The sequence below is a fragment of the Herpailurus yagouaroundi genome, unplaced genomic scaffold, assembly GCF_014898765.1.
Source record: "Herpailurus yagouaroundi ecotype Mexico unplaced genomic scaffold, PumYag 159, whole genome shotgun sequence".
Classification (NCBI taxonomy): Eukaryota; Metazoa; Chordata; class Mammalia; order Carnivora; family Felidae; genus Herpailurus; species Herpailurus yagouaroundi.
Window position 1 is genome coordinate 31,146,700 of NW_024412400.1, and position 23,455 is coordinate 31,170,154.

General features: G+C 47.2%; 1 protein-coding gene across 2 annotated transcripts in view; it reads left to right on the top strand.

The window, feature by feature from the left end:
- Positions 1-23,455, top strand: part of EPHB1 (EPH receptor B1) — a 431,880-nt gene that overhangs the window by 308,879 nt on the left and 99,546 nt on the right. For both annotated transcript variants that reach the window (XM_040480245.1, XM_040480246.1), the window contains exon 5: positions 2,359-2,694. In XM_040480245.1, the coding sequence (XP_040336179.1) occupies positions 2,359-2,694 (336 nt within the window). The remainder of the gene's footprint in view (positions 1-2,358; positions 2,695-23,455) is intronic.

Here is a 23,455-nt window from a genome sequence, read left to right on the forward strand (position 1 = left end):
GGGGGGGGTGGGTGGGTAATAACTGGACTGCACTTGCCCAAGCAAGGAGAGAGGAGGCCCTCCACTTTGGAAAGCTTGGCTGGAGGGTGAAGAAGAGAGGGCAGCCAACATAGATGCCAGTGGTGGTGCTTTAGCTTTTAAAATAGCAAAAATCTAATGGGAGTTTAAGTGGAGAAGGTGGAGCCAGGGGAGAAGGTGAAGATTAAGGTCATGGGAGAAGGGAGATAATGACATGGGGAGGCCTCCACAGGGTGGGAAGAATGGGTGGTCCCTCCCCTGGGCAGTACCTATCTCTGCTCTGCCTACCAAGGCTGCTTTCCAGTGATGGCATCCCAAAGCTGCAATAAGATAACATTGTTAAAGAATCCTTCCACACCTAGCAGAGAGCAAGTGCTGGATGAATGTATTTATGGTGAGTATGAGAGATGGTGGCCTGTGGCAGAGGCTAGGCTGTCTGCTGAGACAGGGAGCAGTGGCATTGACCACTGGGAGCTTGTGGTCCAAATCTCATCAGTCTGAGCAAACAGACGTGTCCAAGACAGGCACTGGCCAATATGCACATTAACGAATAGTGCAGCGCAAGGTGAAGCTGGCCCGGCCGAGTAAGAACCCAGCAACGGCCATGCCAGCTACCCTCTCAGCACTAGCTGTGTGCTGATCCGAGAAGAGATGGATGTTTATCCCTGGGCAGATGGGTTGGGAATTCTTGAACGCTATTTGCAAGACTTCAGTAAAAATGCTTCATGAATCCTGCCCTGTCACAAGGCTGTATGAAAGTTGTGCTTTAGCTCAGGCCTAATGGGCTTTATATAGTACAGTACTGATTTTCTTTCACGTTTTAATAGAATCCGATTTAATATTTGCTTTCTGCTCTAGCTGCTTGCTGTTGACTGATTCAACACAGAATCCTTCCCTGGTGCCCCCCGACCTTGTTGTTATTCCCTCATTTTGTTTGTTGGCATTTGATTCCTGTCTTCAGCATGAACCACTTTACACATGTCTTCGTTCAGCTGGCGACAGTCACGTGTGTGAATTCTGAATGCATTACTATCCAGAGCGGCTGCTCCAGCAGACCCGCCATTCAGAAGGGGGGCTTCTGGGTGGGATTCATTTTCATCATTAGACATTGAGGACATGCAGTGCTTAGCTTGGGAACCTGAGGCTGTGATCTGTTCTGTTTCTGGGCAGGAGATTCTCAAAATGCCCAGCACCTTAGCTGTTAGTTCAGAGATATGTTGCCTTCCTACAAAGGACTAGGTTTTCTAGAATTTAGTATTTAGCAAGGCATGTCAACCTTTGCCACAGTGTGAACACCATCTATAGACAGAGCTATCCAGAGGGAAGAGTCTGCCATCCTTGACTCCCAATGAGTCTGGCTGGTTTGTAGGAGAGAGAGTCTGGTCAAATCTCCTGTTATCCATGAACAGATCTGATCAGCAACCTTTGGAGTACCATACCAGTGTAAGGCCAGAGTGGGAAATGGCTTTTCCCTTAGTAGGGAAGGATAGCCGGTTTCACTAGCAGGCAGCATAAGGCTGTTGTTAAAGTGCATGAGCTTTGGAACCAGGCAGACAGGGGTCTCCACACTGGCTGCAGTTCTTATATACCCCATGATCCACAGCCAGTCTCCATTCTCAGTTTTAGTTTCCCTTTCTATAAAATCTAATTAATTACTGTTTCTTCTCAGGTAATAAGTGTAAAGCAGCTAGCAGAATGTCTAGAACAAATCTCTATGTTCTTCTCATGTCATGGGGTAAAAACTGGTGGCTATATGAACCTCCCAGCCAACTTGGCTTCTTGTCTTCACCAAAGCTTGGGCACTGTGAATATTCATCAATCCAGGTGATCTGGCAGCCTGCCCGACAGAGAAATAGCCCCAGCATGTACACATCACGCAGACTCCAAATTGCATGAGGTTTTGTGCAAGATGCCAGGATATGTCGGAGCTTTTGATGGGTCACTCATGTCCCTCAACCCTTGAATTCTACACAAAGAAAATACAGGAATCCAATAAGTGTCTACTACATATGTATAGCATACCCTAAAGCTGGCTAGAGGAAGTGGCTTGGTCCTGAAAACCAAAGACCTTGAACCCAGATCCCTGCACCCTCGTCTCCTTTGGCACACACGATTGCCACTGTCCCCACTGGGATGACTGCGAGGGGAGTTTAGGCCAGGTTGTCATTTCTGTCCACCATATATTCTCAGAATGGATTGGAGCATGGAGATTTGGCCTTGACGGACCGAAGGTGATACATGTGTGTGACAGGGGAGGAGATACACCAAAGGCAGATGGAGAGAGGCAGGAGGAGGAAGCTTCTGCCTAGCCTCACTGGGCCCTTCTTTGTCTCCCTACAGGTGTCCCGTCAGGTCCCCGCAATGTCATCTCCATTGTCAATGAGACATCTATCATTCTGGAGTGGCATCCGCCAAGGGAGACAGGAGGGCGGGATGATGTGACCTACAACATCATCTGTAGAAAGTGCCGGGCAGACCGTCGGAGCTGCTCCCGCTGCGACGACAACGTGGAGTTTGTACCCAGGCAGCTGGGCCTGACCGAGTGCCGTGTCTCCATCAGCAGCCTGTGGGCCCATACCCCCTATACCTTCGACATCCAGGCCGTCAATGGAGTCTCCAGCAAGAGCCCCTTCCCCCCACAGCACGTCTCCGTCAACATCACCACGAACCAAGCCGGTGAGTCTGGAGGCATCTGTGCTCCTTCTGTCTGTCTGTGTGGCTGGTTCCCTATCCATCCCCGTGAAGGGACGAAGCTTCAGTCACACCCATTCTGCTTTCAGGCCTCCTCCCAGGGGTGAGGGTGTCAGGCGATGGGCATTTGTGGCCGTGGAGGAAACATGGCAGAAAATAGTGTTTCACCTCTGAGAGTGAGTTGGATTCTGAGGGATATTTTCGTGCTCAGCACAAAAGCAAAGAGGGATATCCAGGCCAGCGTAGAACCCCCAGCTCTGCATCCAGCTGGGATTCAACAAATGCCTTTGGAAAGATAGGTGGACAGACAGACGGATGGGTGGTAGATGGACAGACAGATGGATGGGTGGAAACCCTGCACGATCTTGAGAACCCCGGTGCCGCTTTATCAGAAAACCCAATGAAGGAAGCTTCCCAGAAATCATGTGATAAAGTGAGGATTGCCTTCATAGATTATTTTTCAATTAAACTGTGTAATTCAAGAGTGCTTCTCCTGTATAGCTTGCCTAAATGAATGCTCCACTGTTAGAGAGACTTCAGGTAGTTGGCAGTAGATCACTCCTGACGGCTTGTACGTCCCTGAGGCGTGCACAGCTCACCAGACATTTCCTTCTCTTCTCTTTATTTCTGTATCTCTCACTCTTCTGACCTTTTCTCTGTATTGCTTTTTACACCTCTTGCAACCACCCATTCCTTTGTATGTCCGTTTAGCCAGTCCATTCAGGCACTCACTCACTCATTTATTTATTTACTCACTCATTATTAAGAGGCGGTTAGTTAGCGTCTGACGTGGGCCCAGCTGCGGATTAGACACTGTGAGGAGTACAGGAACAGACACCACCGTTCCTCCCACAAAACTCATTCACTGAAGAATTTGCAGGACGTAGACACAAAACACAAATCTGCGGCATGGTGTATTCTAAGCGTGTGTACCATACACATGCAGTAAATACCGAGGAAGTTAGAAATGAGCAATCTCTCCCCTGGGGTGATGGTGCAAGACTGCAGAGGGAAAGTCTATAGGCAATAGGGGTCGTGGGCAATGGACTGTGATCTTATTTGGAATTATGGATTTTTTTCAATTAACAAATTCTAGAAGGACAGCTTGTGAGTGGAATAGCTGGAGCCAGGCACGTCTCTTTTCTCTCTCTCCCTGTGTGCAGCTCCCCTTTCTTAACCTCCTCTTCCCTATTCCGTCCTTGTCTGCTCCTCACCTCCCATCCTCAGGCTCCTTCTGCCTCTTTCAATCCCAGGCATCTTTGATGGCAGATGATTCTTGGGTTTAAGCTGTCAGAACTCAGGAGAAAAAAAGGTGTTGTAGGAGAGCATGGCTGTCCAGATGGCTGCGTTGTTGCTGTGAACACGTGTGTGTTCGTGTGTGCATGTTTGTATGTATGTGTATGGTCACGTGTTTGTATGCATGTGTGTGCCGTGAGAAAATAGGCGTGGAAGTGTGGAAGCCTCCAGCTGGTGACCACAGCCCCAGTGCTGTGGAGACAAAGGTTGTGACAGTCTGTCTTACCCAAAGAAAAGGGAATGGTAATTTCTATATCACGTTGAACACGGAACATGGGCAGCCTTTGTTAGCAGTGTTTCCCTTGGAGAGTTTAAGGCAGAAAACTGGCTGAAATATTTTAGTGTCCCAGCTTCGGGGACTAATAATCCTGCCAGGCTGTCATGTCATGCTGGGCTTGGCTGTCTGCTCTCTCTCTCTAAGAATGTGCGAACAAACCTGCCACTTATGGCGGTTTACTTTGATTCCTGCCCCTCCCTTTCCTTACCCTGCTATTCCCGAACCTGCCCATCTGCTTGTCTTGCCATCTGCACCTTCCCAGGCTGCAGAGGCGCTGAGGGACCAGGGCTCCTACAAGGGGCCTGGCATTGCCGGCATTCAAAGTATTTGTTTTGATCCTCACTCATTTTCTCCTCCACAAGCACATTTCTCATGGCCTTTGTTCCCCCTTTGGTGGGCCCTCTATTCCTAACCTTCCCTGATTTGGGGGTCCCAGCCCCATCCACATGTTCCAGTCTATGATTTCTTTTTGGGAATTCTGGAATTTGGGTGTCAGAAAGTTTATAATCAATAAGAGAAGGGTGCTTCTCAGTGGCATATGGTTGTTACAAAACAAATGACAAGGGGGCCCATGGGTCCTAATCTATGGGCTGTGGGGCCCTGAGGAACATGGTGCTTTCACACTGCTTTGACAGATCCACATGTGAATGCAAATTATTTTCAACCAACAGATAACTCTTTTAAAAGATGAGATTTTTCAAAATAAACACTTGGGCCTGTTCCTCTGTGAGAGGCCTTTTATGGCATCATAAAAGCCGTATCACTCAGATCCAGTAAGGAACAGGGTAGATGGACCCATGCAAGTCCACAAATTATAACATGTCTAACGTCTTTCCAGGGACCCCTGAAATCTTCCACTCTGGGTGAAGTCCAGGTCAGCCTCCCCACCCTGACCTCATGATAATGGCACGGCCCCTGCCACCCTGTCCTACTGTCTTGGTCATGAGTAGGTAGATAGAAGGTAAAGAATTTGACCCAGAGCTATCCTGGGATCAATTATTAAATCAAATGATAAGTGCTATCAGGACCTATTCGGGTCTAGAACTGCCCAAACTGAAATCGCTGGGGACCGTTGAATGGATCCTGATTGAGGAGTAGGTGAATAATTATTATCATAGCTTAACACCTCATGTTTGTTGGTTCATTTTGTTTTGTTTTTGAGTTGACAAAGAATTTTGTCATACATGGACTCATTTGATCCTCATAATTACCCATGACTTAGGCATTGTTCATATGTTTCCGATAAGGAAGAAGAAGCTTAAAGGGATTTCAGAATCTAGGATTAGAAGAGGGTTGGCAGGAAATCACCTCTGATTCTGCCTTCCTGTTTCCTTCCCTAAACAGTGGGCAGTCCCTCTGTGCATGGAGAAAGTTTTCAGAGCCAGCCAGTGCCCTCTGGCTCAAAAGAGCACCTCACTGTGCACCCTCTGTTACTCTTCCACAATTTTCTTTGTAACACAGAACCACAAAAGACTTTTCCCTGCCTCTGGATCAAGATGGAGATGAGTGTGTGTTCGTTGAGGGATCCAAGGTGTCCCCCCACGGTGAATTGGATCTTGACAGTGGGTGTCAGTAAGGGTCACACAAGAGAAGGGTTTGGATAAGTTGGCTGCTCAGTGGTCTTGGACTTGATCTGAAGCCTGATGCTCATGATTATCAGACTCTATCCTGGGAGGCTGGTTGCTACTTTGGGCTGGTGCTTTCTTTTGTTGGGAGCTACAGACCACATCCATGGCTGGGCATGTAACTCTTACTATTCAGCAGACACAGAATTGCCATGCCCTCCTTTCTCAGGGCTGCCCAGGCATGCCATGCTGATGCTGCATCTGCTGCTATCATGAGCTCTGCCCAGTGGAAGCAGGCAGCTCATCCTAGCTGATTGAGGTATATAATAAAAAGAACTGGTTGGCATCAGTCCCTCAGAAGGAGTCACCATGAGGCTTTCCTTGACCCTCAGGGCTGTGATCTAAGACCATAGGAGGTTTTATAATCGTCTTTTGGTCCATAGCATACACAGAGACAAGCATCACTGAGGGAACACTGAAGGATCTCTTGGGTCCTGAGATGCAGAGGGCTTCCATATCCTTCCATAACAACCCCAGCCATGTCTATAGTCATGACTTCTCAAGGATCTCATATCACTTGGAGAGTATCAGGATCAGATCCTCACCCAGCCCATAGGCAGTGGCCGAGAACTACTATTTTGAGCACCTCCAGTGTGCCAAGCACCTACCAAGTTCTTTACAAAGTTGAGGTGGATCAGATGAAGAAACTAGGGTCAGAGTGCTTTCAGAATTTTCTCAGCACCTTATAGGCAGCAGGGATGTTTCTAGGTTTCAAACTCAGATTTGTGGCCATTTTATCCTCTGACTGATCAAAAATCGCATTATGGTGAGCCGGGTAAGTTGTAAGCTCCCTCTAAGCCATTGCCACATAGCTAGGCCACTTCAGCTGTCAAAAAAAATGTCCATCATCTTTGGTCAGGGTTGGTCATGAATTATGCAAGCTCAGATTTACGTGAGGTCTTCAGGGATGCAGCCTCACACTGAATACAGCTGCCTTGAGTTTAAAATAGACCAGCTCAGGTGGAACTCTCTCTGTTCCAGTGGCCAAGAGATCTGCAGAGAGGTTGTTATCACCACTAACTCCTGCAGTCACTCTCTGGCACCTGGCCCCAGATTCAGACTGATGGCCGGATCATCTGGCTGTCAGAGAGAATTAAAGTGAATGACAAACTTTACTTCTCTTTTCTGCCAACTAGATTCAGAGTGTCAGAGTTGGGGAAGGGGACCTCAGAGGAAATCCTGGAAAAAGTAAATAAGACAAATCAGACTGGCACATCTTAAAAATCAACTTGCTGCAAAATAGAGTCAGCGAATTTAGGACCAACTAACCCAGAGAGAACAAACCCAAAGGCCCACGAGGCCTGTCTAGCAGTGGAGAGGAGCAAAACATGGCCAAGTGTCAGGCAGTAGGGAGTGGTGAGGACCACAGAGGACTGTAGAGGACGGGGCGAGCCTCTGCCCAGCTCCAGTAAGTGATGCCACACCCAGCAGTGCCAGAACTTATAAGCTGATAACCTAGATTTAAAATGCTGACAACTAATTAGAAAATTTTAAAGCACTTGAGAGCCAAACGTGTTGGCTGTGGTTTGTCACCTCCACCTCAGAGGGCTGATCTGACTTAGCCAAGCCTGGATGGCAAGTGTGCTGTGTTGGTCTAGCCCTTTTCCACCATGGGGCAGTCACCTGTCTCAGCTCCTGCGCTCAGTGTGGCAGAGGTGCAGCAGGGGACCCTGCACTTGGACCCTCTCTCTGCTTTTCACACGACTCAGGCAAGTTCACATCACTCGTATGAGTGACGACCCCTCCTTCCTCAGCTGTAAAATGTGGGTAATGACACCTGCTTCCGAGTGCTGTTGCGACAAGCAAATGAGACGGGACAGAAAGTGACTTTGTGACCGATGCTATGATGGGGAGATGAGCATCGTTTCTGGGCCAGACAGAAATTTGCTGGACTCTCTTCCTAGGCTTTCCTTCCAAGGCCCCTCCATCCCTTTGTTTGGAACTGATGTCATCCCCATCAGATAAATGGCATGTATGGGTTTGTCCATTCTTTGAGGGAGGAGTAGGCACTAGAAAGGCGAGTAGCGAAGTCCTGGTAAGTTGACAAGGACAGTGGAGCTAGAACCTGTATGTATACCTGGCACAGGCTGATCTTGCCACTCTGAGGAGCCTGTCTATCCTTCCTTCTCATGTATTTGGAGAAGCAGCCCTTGGCCTTTTACTTTCATGATGGCATCAACAGTATCTATATCTGACATTATATTACGCTTGGTCGGTGGATGGCCCACTATGCCTATTGCATATGGAATATTAACGTATTCACTGTGCCCACAGACACAACCCATTGCTTAATTTTGTTTAAAAGCTACTGCATTACTTCTATTAGTGGTCATAAGCCCCAATAGTTTGTCCATTTTTAAGGCATTTTTGAAGCTCCTAGACAATTAAAGTCACTCAGAAATGCTACTTTTTCTACAAAAGAATTACCTAGCCCACCCATTCCTCTGAACACATCACCTAATTTGCATTATTCCTTGGTTAAATATAGTATTTGCATGCATAAAGAATAATCTTTGAATATGAAAAGGAATTTTACGATATTGCAATATATCGAGCTCTTTGGAGGAAAGATATTATGTAAATCTCAAAATTAAATATTAAAACAATATTACAGTGCTGCCTGTAAAAATTTAGAGTGTTAAGATCCATATGCTGAAACCAGTTCATTTTTAGGGGCTGGTCTCATTGGAAATTAGTAGGTGAAATTTGCTCCAAAGCAGAGAAAAGATTGAGTCAGAACTTTAAAAAGACTGGAATGACTTTAAAGAAAACTTTCATTGAAATTAATAAAGAAAGTTTAAAACCCTTAAGTAAATGAAATTTTCACTGTTCTTCATTCAATTTCATAGCTCATTTCATTGGTTTCTTCTTGTTGTTAATTCTAAAAAGATTGTTTTTATTGTTTCTTAAGCCTTGACATTGAGAAGGAAATTTTTTTTATATGAAATTTATTGTCAAATTGGTTTCCATACAACACCCAGTGCTCCTCCCGACAGGTGCCCTCCTCAGTGCCCATCACCCACCCACCCCTCCCTCCCACCCCCCATCAACCGTCAAGTTTATTCTCAGTTTTTAAGAGTCTCTTATGGCTTAGCTCTCTCCCCCTCTAACTTTTTTTTTCCTTCCCCTCCCCCATGGTCTTCTGTTAAGTTTCTCAGGATCCACATAAGAGTGAAAACATATGGTATCTGGAAAAGGAAATTTTAAGTGGCCTCAGAAAGGTCTGGGCCATTTGCAAACAGTTTTGTGTTGTCTGTGGAGCAGAGTAGGTCAGCAGGAGTACTGCTCACGGTGAAAGTCATGGCTTCCACCCCCGCAGCCTTGGGGCTCTCCATTAGATGGTGAGCTCTGTGGAAAATCAGATTTTCTCACCTACCCCAGCTCCTTGAGGGAGGGACCACACAGTGCTAGGCACAGGGAAACTTGGTAAGTAATTGCCAGGATCCTTTAGTCCCTACATATGAATTAGTCCATAAACGTTTGCCTTGGGGGTGGTGACAGCCAGCCAGCTGGCTAGGTATCTTCCTCCTCAGTGGCTCCTAGAAGGAAAACTGAAGGGAATGATATTCAGATGATGCCAGCAGCCCTGATCCACTTAGAGGAGCACAGTGAGATTCACCCATACTCAAAGGAGTTTTCTTTATTTATTTGTTTAAGCATTTCAACTTTGGAAGTGTATTCATTCATTCAACACAGCCTTGTGACTGCTTTCTACAGGCTGATTCATTGGTTCCTGCTTCTAGGGGCTCCCATTCAACACAGCCTTGTGACTGCTTTCTACAGGCTGATTCATTGGTTCCTGCTTCTAGGGGCTCCCATTCATTCAGTTTCTCAACAAAAATTATTGAGGCTTTCTGTGGGTCATACACCACTTTAAGCACCAGGAACACAGGAGCAAACAACACAGGCAAAAATCTGTGCCTTGTGGAGCTCATGTTCTAGTCCACAGCACTTACTGAGACTGAGGTCAGAGGCCCAGAAAAGTCACAGGGGAGCAGATGACTAGCTGGGAAACAGCAACACAAGGGGTCCTTCCATTGGGCTCTTGGTACTATAACTTGCTGTGATGCCAACTCTCACTTTACCAAAGTTAGGGTGCAGCCGCATGCCATCGATAGAGAGTATCTCAGTCTGTAGCACCTACTGCTAAAGAGTGACAGTGTTGGATGGGCTATTGTATTGCTCACTAACTCACCAATTTGGACTTCTCATGGACAGATATCGCTTGCTGGGCCGTGCAGTGGTTGCGCGTGGGTATTCTCCCTGTTCTGGGTTGTGAGTGGTGCCTGGTGATGCTACTAACAGCTGAGAATGCCCCACCTTGCATCCCTGCTGGGATGACCAGAGCGCTATGGGGCTTGGGGCGCCAGTGCTCATTTCACTCCACCTTGGGCCAGGCACTCCCAACTATGTGGCTTGTTGAATGAAGATGGGACACACTGCTGGCAGTTAAGATTGTAGTAATTCCTTACCCTGCTCAAAGTCCAAATGAGATTGCAATAATTCTCCTTATGGAGGGAATCTCACAGAGGGAACTTCTGGTTGGATTACGAGATAGTTGCTGTTCACCCTGTGGCCTTGGCAAAGGAGGTGGCTGGGAGGAGGCATCCTTGTGATGTGTCTGCCCTGCACTTCTCTGGCACATGTTGGCTCTGTGAGCCACAACTATAATCTTTGGTACAGCATGCCTGTATCCATCTTATTGGTTATTGTTCCCCAGTGTCTAGCTAGGTGCCTAAAATAATAGAAGTCAATAAATGTTTATTGAATGGATTAATGAATTATCAAGCAAATGTATGAATGGATGCCTCATTCTTTCTTAGACTCATCTCAGACATTAGCAAATGGTGCAGCTTGAACTCTGTCTGTGGTCTTTCCTTCCTCAAACATCTTTGGGCAGGTGCTGTGATGGGAGTTATGCCTCTGCATTCTTCCAGATGTTGGTGAGACCTGGAACTTCCTGGGGGCACTGTCCTCCCAAAACATGGCTCTGTGGAAGACCCTCTTCTGTGACCTGGGCTGCCCCTCTCTCACGGGCAAGGACCCAGCTGCCGGAGCAGGCAAAGCTGGGGGTAGTTGGGATGGCATTCCGCTGCTGCTGTCTGTCCACCGGCATGCCAACTCCGTGCCTATCATTTTCACAGCACCAGCCGTGTTAAACAGGCAGGAGCACCAGGGGTTTTTGAATGCCGCAATTAACAAAACAGTAATCAAGCTAAGTGTTTAATTTCAGAAAATTAACATCTTCTCGGAGCGGATGTGAAAGATGGAGAAAAAAGGCACATTAAATGTTCTGGGTAAATAAAGGCAACACCAGACCACAAATATTTTCCAGTGCAAGAGAGACTTTCTGCCAACCCTCAGGCCTTGGGATCAGTTTCCTTCTGGGATCTGAGCTGCAGGACATCAGCAATAGAATTGAGCCCTATGATTTTAAAATTTCTTTTTTTCTTCCTCCCTCCCTCCCTTCCTGCGTGCCTTCCTTCACTCCTTCCCTCTCTCGCTCTCTTTCTTTCTGAACATAGCAAATACTTTATCTGTCCCGAGCAGCTCAAGGGAACAAGGGCCCCTGTGAGCATATCTGCCCCATAGAAAATCTTTTTGTGTGTTTGCCCTTCTCTGAACTGCACTAGTTATAAGGATGACACAGTGAGTTCTTAAATGCACATAAGTTTTTCATGTGCTTAGGCTGTATTTTTCCTGATAGGCTGTATGGCTCCCGAGGGAAATGACCAGATCTCACTCCTCCAGTAACCCCTGTACGTCAGCATGGTGTCCTCTGTTCTGGAATGTCCTGACTGGCTTTATATAATGTTCATGGTCTTTGGTGCCTCATCAACCAGTGGGCTGGCATTTGTTTGCAGGAACAGGTTTGCATGTGGGGAGGGAAGCTTGTGAGATGCTGGGTGTGCAAGGGGTGGGTGGAGACAGGACATCCTGGTGTCTGTTGGTTTGTCTGATGTCCTGGAAGAGAGCGAGGGCCCAGGACAAGGAGTGGAAGGAAGGCAGCTTTGCAGGAGGAACAGGGTGAAGTTTGAGCACAACAGGCAGCCTTGAGGCTAGGTGATGAGGTGTCATAGTGCAGCAGGGAGGTCGGGCTCTCAGAGGTTGTAAGGCTTGTGCTGAACATGGCCACAGGTCCTCAGGGAGGGGACTGGAAATGTGGCTTAGTGAACAGCTTTCCTAGGGGGCATATCGCAGGAAGGTAATGGAGAGCAGAGAAGCAGGAGATTGAGTGGATGGTTTACAAATACATAGGAGACTTGCCAGGGCCTCCCAGAAGTGTTCAGGGATGCTGGCAAGGGGAGGTGGGGTCAGTTCTGCACATGAGTGATTTGTGGAGCTTGGGTTCCCAAGTCGAGGTATTAGTTATGCAGTTGGATATTTTCTCCACAATGTAGGAGATAAGCTTGGTTGCTGAGGGTGAATGGAGAAGTATTGGGGTCAAAGGTTTGAGAATGGCAAGTTTGGTAGTGCCATTGCAGAGATGGGGAAATGGGATTGAGCAGAGAAATTCTGCATTTCTAGAAAACATGAGGGCTCCTTGGAAGCTGGTGATCATGTGTTTACAAAGCTGCCCATCTGCCCTGTTATGTGACTTTCTCAGCAGTGCATGGCTGACCCTACAGGAAGTTAATTGTGGATCTCTCTAGGGTTGAGTTTTGCTGATTGTGTTCTCAGAAAAGCTAAAGGCAACTCCCACCTGAGGGTTGAGGGAGTATTGTCAATTTTGTTTTTGCAAAGATGGAACTGGGCTGGATAATGAGGGACACAAGTAAGGGAAAGGGCTGATGCATGGGGTGGAAGTCAAGGCTGAGGGGGCTGGAGGAGCCAACAAAAGTTGCAGTGGACTCATCAGAGATTGCAGAGGAAGAAGAAAACTTGAATTTGTGGCTTTGAATATGGATGTCAGGTGAGGCCGAATCCAAGTGTCAGATGTGGAAGAGTTGTGGGGGTCAGGGAACAGAAAGTACACTATTCTGGTGGATATGCAAGTTATCCACTGAAGACAGGATGGAGAAGACAGGAGCCCAAGTCTTCAGTGAGTTCAGACTGGTGGTGGGAGGGAGTACACAGTGGTCCCAAGCTTAGAGCACGGTGGCCCAGCTGAGTGACATTTTAACAGAGGGTGTGGAGGATGGTGAGCCATGGTGTAGAAGTAGTGACTGGAAACAAGGAGGACACAGTCCACTTACCAACCCAGAGATGTGCCGGACACGAAACTGTAAACCACCACCCTTCAGAGGTCTGCAGGCAGAGGTGTCCCTGGTAGTCAGAGTCCAGGGGAGGGAGACCTGTACCATTGTGGGGATGGTGACATGCAGAGAGGGGCTCACAGCTGGGCATTGCAGGAAGGAAACTTGCCCACAGGATGAGGGGTCTGGGCCCCACGGCCAGGAGACTTCCATCTCCAGGCTCGGGGAGGACAGTCACAGAGACTGTAGGCACAGCTCACAGCCCAGTGTCAGTAGTGGCAATGTCAGTCTTAGGGTGATGGCGGTGGGTTTCCCAGCTGTGGGGGGCACCCTGCTGAAGATGTGCGGGTGACAGCCAGGGAGCAGGCACACAACCTGCTGTAGTGTATCCTTTGCTCTCTCCTGTGGCCTCTCCAGTGCCGGGGATTCTGTGAACTGCCTTCTGTGATCAAACATTCAACAAACAGGATATGCCACAGTGCTTGCCCCACACCCGGAAAGGATGACAGACCTGCAGGAAGCAGAGCTGATGGATCCGTCCTCAGCCTCGCTGTCCTGGGACAGGCACCGCCTGACAAGTGCCCCTCATACACTCACATATCCTTCCAGAGCCTCCCACTGCCACAGGGCCATAGCACTCAGGTTTGCATCCTTAGGGCCATTTCCTGGTATGCTTTCTGGTTACCCCAGCAGGGAGGAGGAGCCAGGTGGGGTGACCTAGGAGGGACTCAGGACCCCACTAGCTGTGATGCTTCCTTCCTGTGGCACAGGGGTCCACACAGTTCCACCTCCCTGCTGGGGACCCCTGATATCCCTGAGGAACTGTACCCCCCCAACCCCGTACTGGGCACCCTCAGTGCCTGGTGCCTGAGTGCAGGGGGAGGGGAGCGATGGCCGGAACCATCATTCCTACTCTGCTCTTGCCTGCTGAGGACTTAGGGAAGTCACTTTCCCTTCAGCCTTCAGTGCTCAAATCCATAAATTGTAAGAATTGGCAGAAAACTGAGTGACCTCAGATGTCCTTTCAAAGTTTTACATTCTGATTTTTAGATTTCTAGACAAATAGTTTTCAAATTTGAGTGTGCCTCAGAATCCCCTGGAGGACTTGTTAAAACACAGATTGTTGAGGGGTGCCTGGGTGGCGCAGTCGGTTAAGCGTCCGACTTCAGCCAGGTCACGATCTCGCGGTCCGTGAGTTCGAGCCCCGCGTCGGGCTCTGGGCTGATGGCTCAGAGCCTGGAGCCTGCTTCCGATTCTGTGTCTCCCTCTCTCTCTGCCCCTCCCCCGTTCATGCTCTGTCTCTCTCTGTCCCAAAAATAAATAAACGTTGAAAAAAATAAAAAAAATAAAAAAATAAAACACAGATTGTTGAGCCCTACCCCCAGCATTTCTGATCCAGTAAGTCTGGAGTGGGATCAAGATTCTACATTTCATGTCAGCTCCCAGGTGAACTGGGATCACAGTTTGAGAACTAGCAGGGTCAGTTGGCTGATCCCAACAAAGAACCCTCCCTTCATCAGCACTAATATCACAAATGCTATTTGTGATAGCATATACCTGCATATAAACCTGCATATAAATCTGCTATAAACCTGCATCCCCAGAACGGCCCCCAGCCTCCAACCCCCAGTTGTCACACCCCCTCCCTTGTCTTGGAACCAAGCCCTTCATGGATGGACCCAAGATGGAAGCACCTATATGATATAGGACTGACTCAGCCACCCAGGCCTGAAGCCCTCACTTTCTCTCCCACTCCTGCTTCGCTGAGCCCAGAGAGAGACTCAGCCAATATTCTACAACAGAATCGAAATGATGCCACCCCCACAAAGGAGTCCTCTGTCCTTAGTTGACCCCAAGGTAAAGAGGGAGATTGGAACAGGGCGTCAGGTCAGCTCAAGGCAAGCCCAGAGCAAAAGCCAAGAAGCCAATGTCCACAATAGGAGAAAACAATTAGAAATATAATTAATTCTGCTTTTGTATTCATATCCAGTCTCCAAACTAATTGCTTATTTGTTTAATCTACTTTGGCCAGAAGTGTTACTGCACCAAAAATATTTAATGAGTCAGGCTTCCTAATGTAAAATTCAAGCATATTTGTGCAATGAAATGAGTTTTCATCATCAGAGGGAGAACCTGTTATCTGAGCAATACCTTCTCAACAAAGTTATCTCCTAGAATAGAAATGTCAGAGGAAACACAATTCCTCATTTGCACAGTTCGTCTGTGTGCAAACTGTTCCTCTTTGTCTTCAGTAACTGGTGGACCTGAAGTCCTTAGCTGACATTTAAATCTAGATTTTAGTTTTTTCCTAAGAATGCGTTTCATATAAGGAACAAGATAACCTACCATACCAGCCCCTCAGTCCCAATTTCATCACCCACGCCGTTTATGAGCACCCATAATTTAGTCTGAGGCCTCAAAGGGACTTGTGGAGGCTGCCCAGCACTTTTGGATCTCTCTGTGACCCCTTCAGAGTCTGGGCTGGGGAGATAGGAAATGGACTGGCTTCTGGGCTCTGGGACTCCTGCTTCTGATTCACCCAGAGCAGCTGAATTGTTCTGCTTCTCCTTTAATGCTTCAGGGAAAATTCTGTTAGGAGAAAGGATTCCACAGCTCTTAATAAAAGAAGGAAAATTAGAAAACTGCTAATGCTAGGGTAGCATTTCATCTGAAACCTCCCAGTGAGGTGGGGATGGCTCCAGCCTCCCAGCCTCTGCCTCTGTGCTATGTAAAGCACTCCTGCCCCTGAGCTCCCAGGATGGCTCTATTCAGACCCACTCCATATTCCTCCCCAGGGGCATTGCACCTGCTCCGCAGAAGGCAGTTCACAACCTTGCCTCTCCTCCCCACTGAGCCTTTATCCCTGGAGGGCCGCTGTCTATGTTAGGTACAGGTACATGATTTTCTGACCCTTTTACTTCCAGTGTCTTTAGAGAAGAGACTGAAATCACTCCAGTAAAAGCAAACCCTTATGGGACATCTATTATGTGCTAACACAGTAGGAAGAGACTAAAAACATGACTTCTACTCTAAAGAGTTTATTCCAGTGATGGAGAGCAGAGATGAGCACTTGGAAAGTTAGATCTGTCCCAAGGTAGTGATTACAGCCCAATGAGAGTTACTAAAATAAGGTCTTTGAGTTGGGGGGAGGGGGAGATGGGGTGCTCTGGTAGGCATGGTCAGGTGGGGCTTAAGGCGGGGCAGTGTGTTGTGTGATCTGTGCTTCTGAAGTCTACTGGATTACAAAAAGACATGTCAGAGATCCCCAAAGCTGGGTTCTACTGGGACATGGTGTGTGGAGTAGTTAGAGGAAATCAGTGGGGTCCTCTATGGACCAGTTGGGAGGCAGCCTGGACCGGCCATTGGCTGCCATGTTGTTTACTGTTAAGAGGGGGCACTGGGACCTTTTCCAATGGGGAACCATTGATGGTTTTTGAGCATCAGAGGAACCTGGGTGAATCAAGCTTTGGAAAGATTAATCTGGCTGCAGTGTAGTTTGAAGTGAAGAGGCCCAAAAGTGTACAAGAGAGGTGGGACTGGATATCAGGTGTAAGGAGATACAGGTGACAAGACCAGGAGGAAGACAAGGACAGAGCCAAGGAAGTATCTGTGACCCCTGGGCCTGAGTCATACTATAAGATGAGTGGGCCTTGGCTCATCCTCTCCTCTGAGCCAAAGGTCTATTTGTCCTCAAGGACAAGGCACCTTATTGTTTACATCCTAGATTACTTACAAGAAAAACTTTTGGTCATCTTGAGATGTCACAGGAAACCATCTGTCTTCTGGGACGCTTATCATACCAACCTCTGGGGAACCCTGCCATTAACTTTCCCCTTATCCAAGCTATTCTTCTGCATCATTTCTATCCTGACTGGGTAGACATGTTTGTGTATCCCCTCAAAGATATTTATCAAATAAATACCCACACTGTCACTGGATTGTGCTTTTCACATTTACTTCCAGAACTATGCCCAGGCATTGATCTGCATATGTCAAGAGTAGTGGACCCAGAAGGAGACTATGAGGTGGTTGCTAAGACCCCTGGCCTGGCAGACTAGTTCTAAGTGGAGGGAGATATGGTCCGTACAGGGTATATCCTCAGGACATTTGAAAGATACATAACATAAGATCCATAACATTAATACTCCTGTTTTATAGTTGATGAATTTCAGGCCCCAAGAAGTTAAGTAACCTTAGTCCAAGATTGCACTGTAAGCAGATGGCAGAATGGGAACCCACATGTCTCTACAGCGCCTCCAGGCCCTATAGTTCTTCTCTATGTTTGCCAATTCCTTCTGCCCTAAGCTGGGGCCCAGGATCCTGACTATTCCTTACCCTGCCTTGTCTTCCTCATAGCCGGGGTCTGTGGTCTACAGATTGCAGGTGGTTAGTCCAAGGATGATTTGGCTGGGAAATGCTCTTGCAGGAAGAATAGAATAAGTTAACATTACCATGTTATCCAGGTTACCATATATATCCAGGATATATCCAATATATCAATTAGATATGTACCCAAGAAAAATGCAAATGTAGGTCCACACAGAAACTTGTATGTGAATGTTCTTAGCAGCATTATTTGCAACAGCCAAAATGTGTAAACAACCCAAATGTCCATCAACTAAGGACATCTGTCCTAGAAAAAGTAATGCCTGGGAAGGTAGAAGAGGTTACTAAGCTCAGAGGTGCACCATTCGGGCTGGGGCAGCTGCATCTCTCTGAGGGGTCACTGGAAGGACCTTCCCTCTGTTGCAAACCACATGGCAGGGCCAGGGAGTGTTCCCTCAACCTACCCAGCATGAGTTATCATGAGGAAGGCAGATGGGCTCCTCTTTCTATGGACCTCCTTGGCAAGTTCAGATATGAAAATCCCCCCTAAGTGGAGAGGTCATTTATCTTCCAGGAGATTTATGAGGGCTGTCACCTGAGCCAAGGCAAAGGGGACTCAGCTGTGACCGGCACCCCAGCTCCTAAGGCGGGTCAGAGGTGGCCTCAGAACAAGACTGTCCCTGGCACAATTTCTACCTGCAGAAGCAACTCTGCTTTATATGAAATCTGCCAAACTTTGAAATCCAAGTTCCATATTTTTATAAACCCTTCAGGCATTTTACTACAATAGATCAACTTAATTGTTAACAGTATGTGTGTGTTACTATTGTTTTTATTTAAAACCACTTTAAGTACTTTTGGTGTCTTAAAATATTTTAACACAGTAAACTGTTATATCATTTACTATTTCCCCAAATGGATTAGGGTTAAAACTGTTGAAAAAGGGGCTCCTGGGTGGCTCAGTTGGTTGGGCATCCAGCTTCAGCTCAAGTCATGATCTCACAGTTGGTGGGTTCAAGCCCTGCATTGGGCTCTGTTGCTGACAGCTCAGAGTCTGGAGCTTGCTTCAAATTCTGTGTATCCGTCTCTCTCTGCCCCTCCCCCACTCACACTCTGTCTTTCTCTCTCTCTCTCTCTCTCAAAAATAAAATGTTAAAAAAAAATTTAAAAACTGTTGAAAGAATTATTTTGACACAAAAATCAATTAAGACATTAGGAGGCAATTTTTAATAAAGATAATGCATTAGAACTTAGTAATTGTCCTAGGAAAAAAAAGCATCAACTCATTCTCACATCTTGGGGTTTGAGATGCTTAATTGTTGGAGGGGGTGGGGATGCCCTTATCAAATAAGGATAACAAAATGAATAAGGGGAAAACTTGGAATATGACTGAGTCCATAACTACATTAAATGGTCAAAGAATGTTGTAAACATAAAAGGCATGATCCAGGTGGACCTGAGATATGACAACAAGGCTTCCATACATCAAGACTCAAGGTTCCGGATTTGGGGTTAACTCCTGGCATAGATTCATGCCACCCTCCCAGACCACAAGCTCTGTGATCTCCTTTGGAGTCTTTCTTACAAATGGAGGGCTGGGTGATAGCTGGCCAGGCCCAGCCGTGAGGCCATAGGTGGTGCCCTGTGACCAGTTTGGGTCCATTTCCACGTTTGTCTGGTGTCACCTGTATGTTCTTTCATAACTTGCAGCTGGGACCATCCTGTTCTGGCAATTTATCCACATCTCATTTGTCAATTCAGGCGAGAACATTCTGTACACTTTCTCTGCCGTATGTGATATACTATCTTGGATCTGCCTGCTTCAAAAGCAATTTGGGAGTATGATCTCCCCAAAGTCTTCCTTGGTGAAAAAGAGGCAGTGACTCACTGACTCAGCCTGCCTTTGCATTTTCTCCATCCCTGAGCCCCTTGACCAATGGAAGTTAAGTCTCTCTCTGCTTCTGATACATCTATTTGTTTTTAAATGTTTGTTTATTTTTGAGAGACAGAGCACAAGCAGGGCAGGGGCAGAGGGAGACACAGAATCCAAGGCAGGCCCCAGGCTCTGAGCTGTCAGCCCAGAGCCTGACATAGGACTCGAACCCATGCACCATGAGATCACGACCTGAACCGAAGTCAGACATTCAAATGACTGAGCCACCCAGGCGCCCCTGCTTCTGACACATTTAAAGGGCCTCTTATTGTTGGCATTAGCCTCTCTCATCAGACACTCCTCATTCTGGTTCTGGTTGTTTTTGAACCCAGCTGATTTTACTCAGTGTTTGACAGGACACTTTGCCTTGCCTCTCCATTCTTTTCTTTGTATCCCTAAATCTTGTCGGGTCCAGCCTCTTTATTTTGCTTAGAAGGAGTGCAGAGCAGTTTTGATTGTATTTGGGGCTTTTGAGGATTTCCTCTTTAGGACAAACACATCCGTCTTGAGCCTTTAGTACCTTTTTTCCAAATAGCCCCTAGGGTAACTCTTTATTCGTACTTTTTCTAAAGAAAGGTCTATATTTATTTCTTTGCTAAATTTTAATAATATGGTGAACTCTTTATTTTCATTTTCTTCTCTCCACAGAGTGTTTAATTTAGTCAAAAGGATTCTTGTGAGGGAGAGACCTTTTTAAGCATTCAGTGAAACTTCCTTCATCTGAGGACATAGGTTTATGGAGAAGAGACAACTGGCCAGGACTTACTGTTGAAACCAGCATATTTGGGGCTCAGAGGGGCTGCTTCTTTGAATTAATCTTCCCACCTCTCTTCAATCTGACTTAGTTTTGCTAGGTGGTATTTGAGGGGATACCTGCGCTCATTTTCATTTTCTGTCTTGTTGGAAGTTTTTATAGCATGTAAAAACACCAGATTTAGAGGTGGCATTTGCAGTTGGGGAAGGAAAAAATAGTTTGTCACTGTAGGTGATCACCAGTGTCAGAGCACCAAACATAAGCTGTCTTGGATTTTCAGGGAGGAAGACTAATACTCTGTTCCTCTCTCCCATGTGCTAAATCCCATCTCAATTAAAACGTAAGGCACTTAGAGTGACCTGTGTGAGGATAAACAGCCTGTAAGGGGGCCTGTGAACATCTGTCATCACCATAAATCTGAGCAATGTTGGCAGTGGTGACCCTTACCCTCTGGCAGCTTCTCCCGGATCCATCCGTGTGCTGATTGGCGGCTGGGAGGTCCTTGCCATCTGTGACTCTGGATTGCTTCTGGATCACCCTGCCCTGTGATTGCCTCTTTACCACCTAATCCCAGCTACATGCCAAGGATCTTCAGGGCAGGGCTGTGACTTTTTTATTACTCATCCTTTTGTCCCCAGTGATTAGAGCAAGGGCCCAGCACAATGTTTGTCAAATATGTTGAGTCTTGAATGATGGTTTTCCAGGGATTAGAGGCAGAGAAAAGAACCAAGCCCATCAAAATCATCAGACTGTTAAAGTTAATCTTTCCAATTTTTAATCCATGTTGCATTAGCTCTTGAGACAGAGGAGGATCCTAAAAACCTATATGGCACTGACAGGGTTGGCAACATAGAAGTCATGTTTCCATGCGAGCCTGAAAGGGCAGCTGGAGCTGCACAGTGAGTGTGGCGGGGTGGGGGAAGGAGGCTTCCCTGGGGTGCCTGTGTTGGTGGGCCCACCAGGATCCATCCCTCCCCCCGCCCTCCTCCACCAACCCTGTGCTCTGCTCTGACTCCAGGAACTGCCCCACCTTCCTCCTCTCCAGGACTCTAGACAGTGCACGCAAGGTCAGGAATGAGGGCCATGAGCCATCCCCACTTAACCATCCAGCCTGTTGCTGACTCTGTGCTCAGTTCCTGGTTTCCTTTTATGTGACTTAGCAGCAGCGTTTCACACATTCTCTCCTCCTGGAGACACTCACTGTCACTTGACTTCTAGGTAATCACACTCCCCTGCTTCCTTCTAGCTCATTGGCCTTTCCTTCTCAAGTCTCTTGGCTGTTTCTCCTCCTCTCCTGAATCTTAGATGATCTATTCTTTTCTCCTCATTCTCACGATGATCTCTGTCAGTTCTGCTGCTTTCGGTATCTCTCACAAACTGGTGGATCTAAACTGGTGTCTCCAGTCTGGACCTCTTATACATGCATTTGCCTACTCCGACCGCTTCTGCTGATGCCTTGCCACATCTCAGTTGATGGCAGCCCCACTCTTCCAGTCACTTAGGCCAAAAACCTTGGAGTCATCTTGGCTGTTCTGTTTCTTCCACATCCCACATCCATTGAGATGTTCTAAATCTATTCAGAATCTGACCACCCCCATTCTCACCACCTCCACTGCTCCAAACCCGGTCCAAGTAACCACAGTCTTGCAGCTGGACTCTGACAATAGTGTTAAGATGGAGCTTTCAGCTTTTACGTGGCCCCTGAATTCTATTTGCAGCACAGGAGAGGGTGATGCTGTTAACATACGAGTCAGATTACGTCACTCCTCTGTTCGCCACCCTCTCATGGCTCTCCTTCTCACCCAGGGGAGAAGCCGTCGTCTGTGGCCTTATCTCTTCTCTAGTCCCTCTGGGTCTTTGCTATTCCCCTGGAAGAGACTGCTCCCAGTTTAGAACCATTGCCTTGGCCTTTCCTTCTCAATTGCTCTTTTCCCAGGTGTTACGTGCCTCCCTCCCCTCCTCCACCCCCATGCGGCTGCATCTACTTCTCAAGCAAGGCCTTGCTGACCCTGTGATTTGGAACAGCAGCCTTCTCCCGGCGAGCCTCCTACACTTGGACATTCTGTGTCCCTTCCCCCCTGCTCCATTTGTTCCTGTTGTACTTAATATTTTAGCATACCTTGTGACTGATCGCATCTGGCCTTTGACCCCCTCTGCTAGAAAAGAAACTCCGTGAGGATAGGAGATTATATTTCACTCACTATGGAATCTCTGGAACCTAGAGTGGTGACTGGCACATGGCAAATGCCTGGTGAACATTTGTTTAATTCGTTCATTAATGGACCTGAGCCGTGATGCTAAGTTAGGAGGAAGAGAAGGCACATTTGATGGTTGAATTGGGATCACAAATTATTTTGGCTTCCTAGATGAATAGGCCAAATGTTACACCATAAAGGTAAAAGCGTATGTGTAAACCCTTGTAGTCAAACCCACAAGCAAACTATAAACAAAAGTTGAGGCACACACCATGAGAAAACCTAAAGGTTCTGTTTGACAGTAATGTCAAATCAAATGACAGGAACAGGTTTTTGATCCAAAAAAAAAAAAAAAAAAAGGCTAATGGTCACCTTCATTGATGTCTGGTACCCGGATCATGGGAGATAGTAGTTTCACCCTAATCTTTGCTGAGTAAAGAGCAGTGGGAGAATTGGGTTTACCCCTGGGCCATATGCCTACAGAGAGATTTAGATAACATGAGCCCCATTTGGAAAAGAGCCACCTCAGGGGGCAGCGTGTCATGGGAGAAACGTTCATAGTATCTGGCCGTTGTTTTCAGCAGGAAGAACTCAGGGGAGACCTAACTAGCTTCTTTAGTTACTTGACGAGCCATTCTGTGGAAGAGAGAACATTTTCTGTTACCTTAGTCAGTGGAACTGGGACTGGTGAGAAGACACCGAATTTCAGACAGGGATAGGAAGACATGCACATTGGTGAGAGACACCCAAGGATGAAGCCGCAGCCCCTAGAGGCAGTGAGCAGCCAGTCCCTGGGGATGCAGCAGGGCCCAGCAGAGAGTACTTGATAGGGGGATTCAGAATTGCCTTAAATCAGGTCCTCCACAAGGCCGACGCCAAGATGGGATTAGAGGTGCCAGATATTGATGGGCAGGTGGGAGACGAGGCCAGAGGGGGCTGGCGGAGCCATCAGATCACAGTGAAGGAGAGAGGGCAGGAAGGAGGATTAGGTGAGAAGACTCTCAGACCGTCACACTGTACAAAGAACCGTTGGTGAGTCCAGTAGGGAGTCTTTGAGTGAAAGCTGCCCAGCAGAAGAGTCAGGAATGGTTTTTTGGTTGTTTTGTTTTGTTTTGTTTTGTTTTGTTTTGTTTTGTTTTGTTTT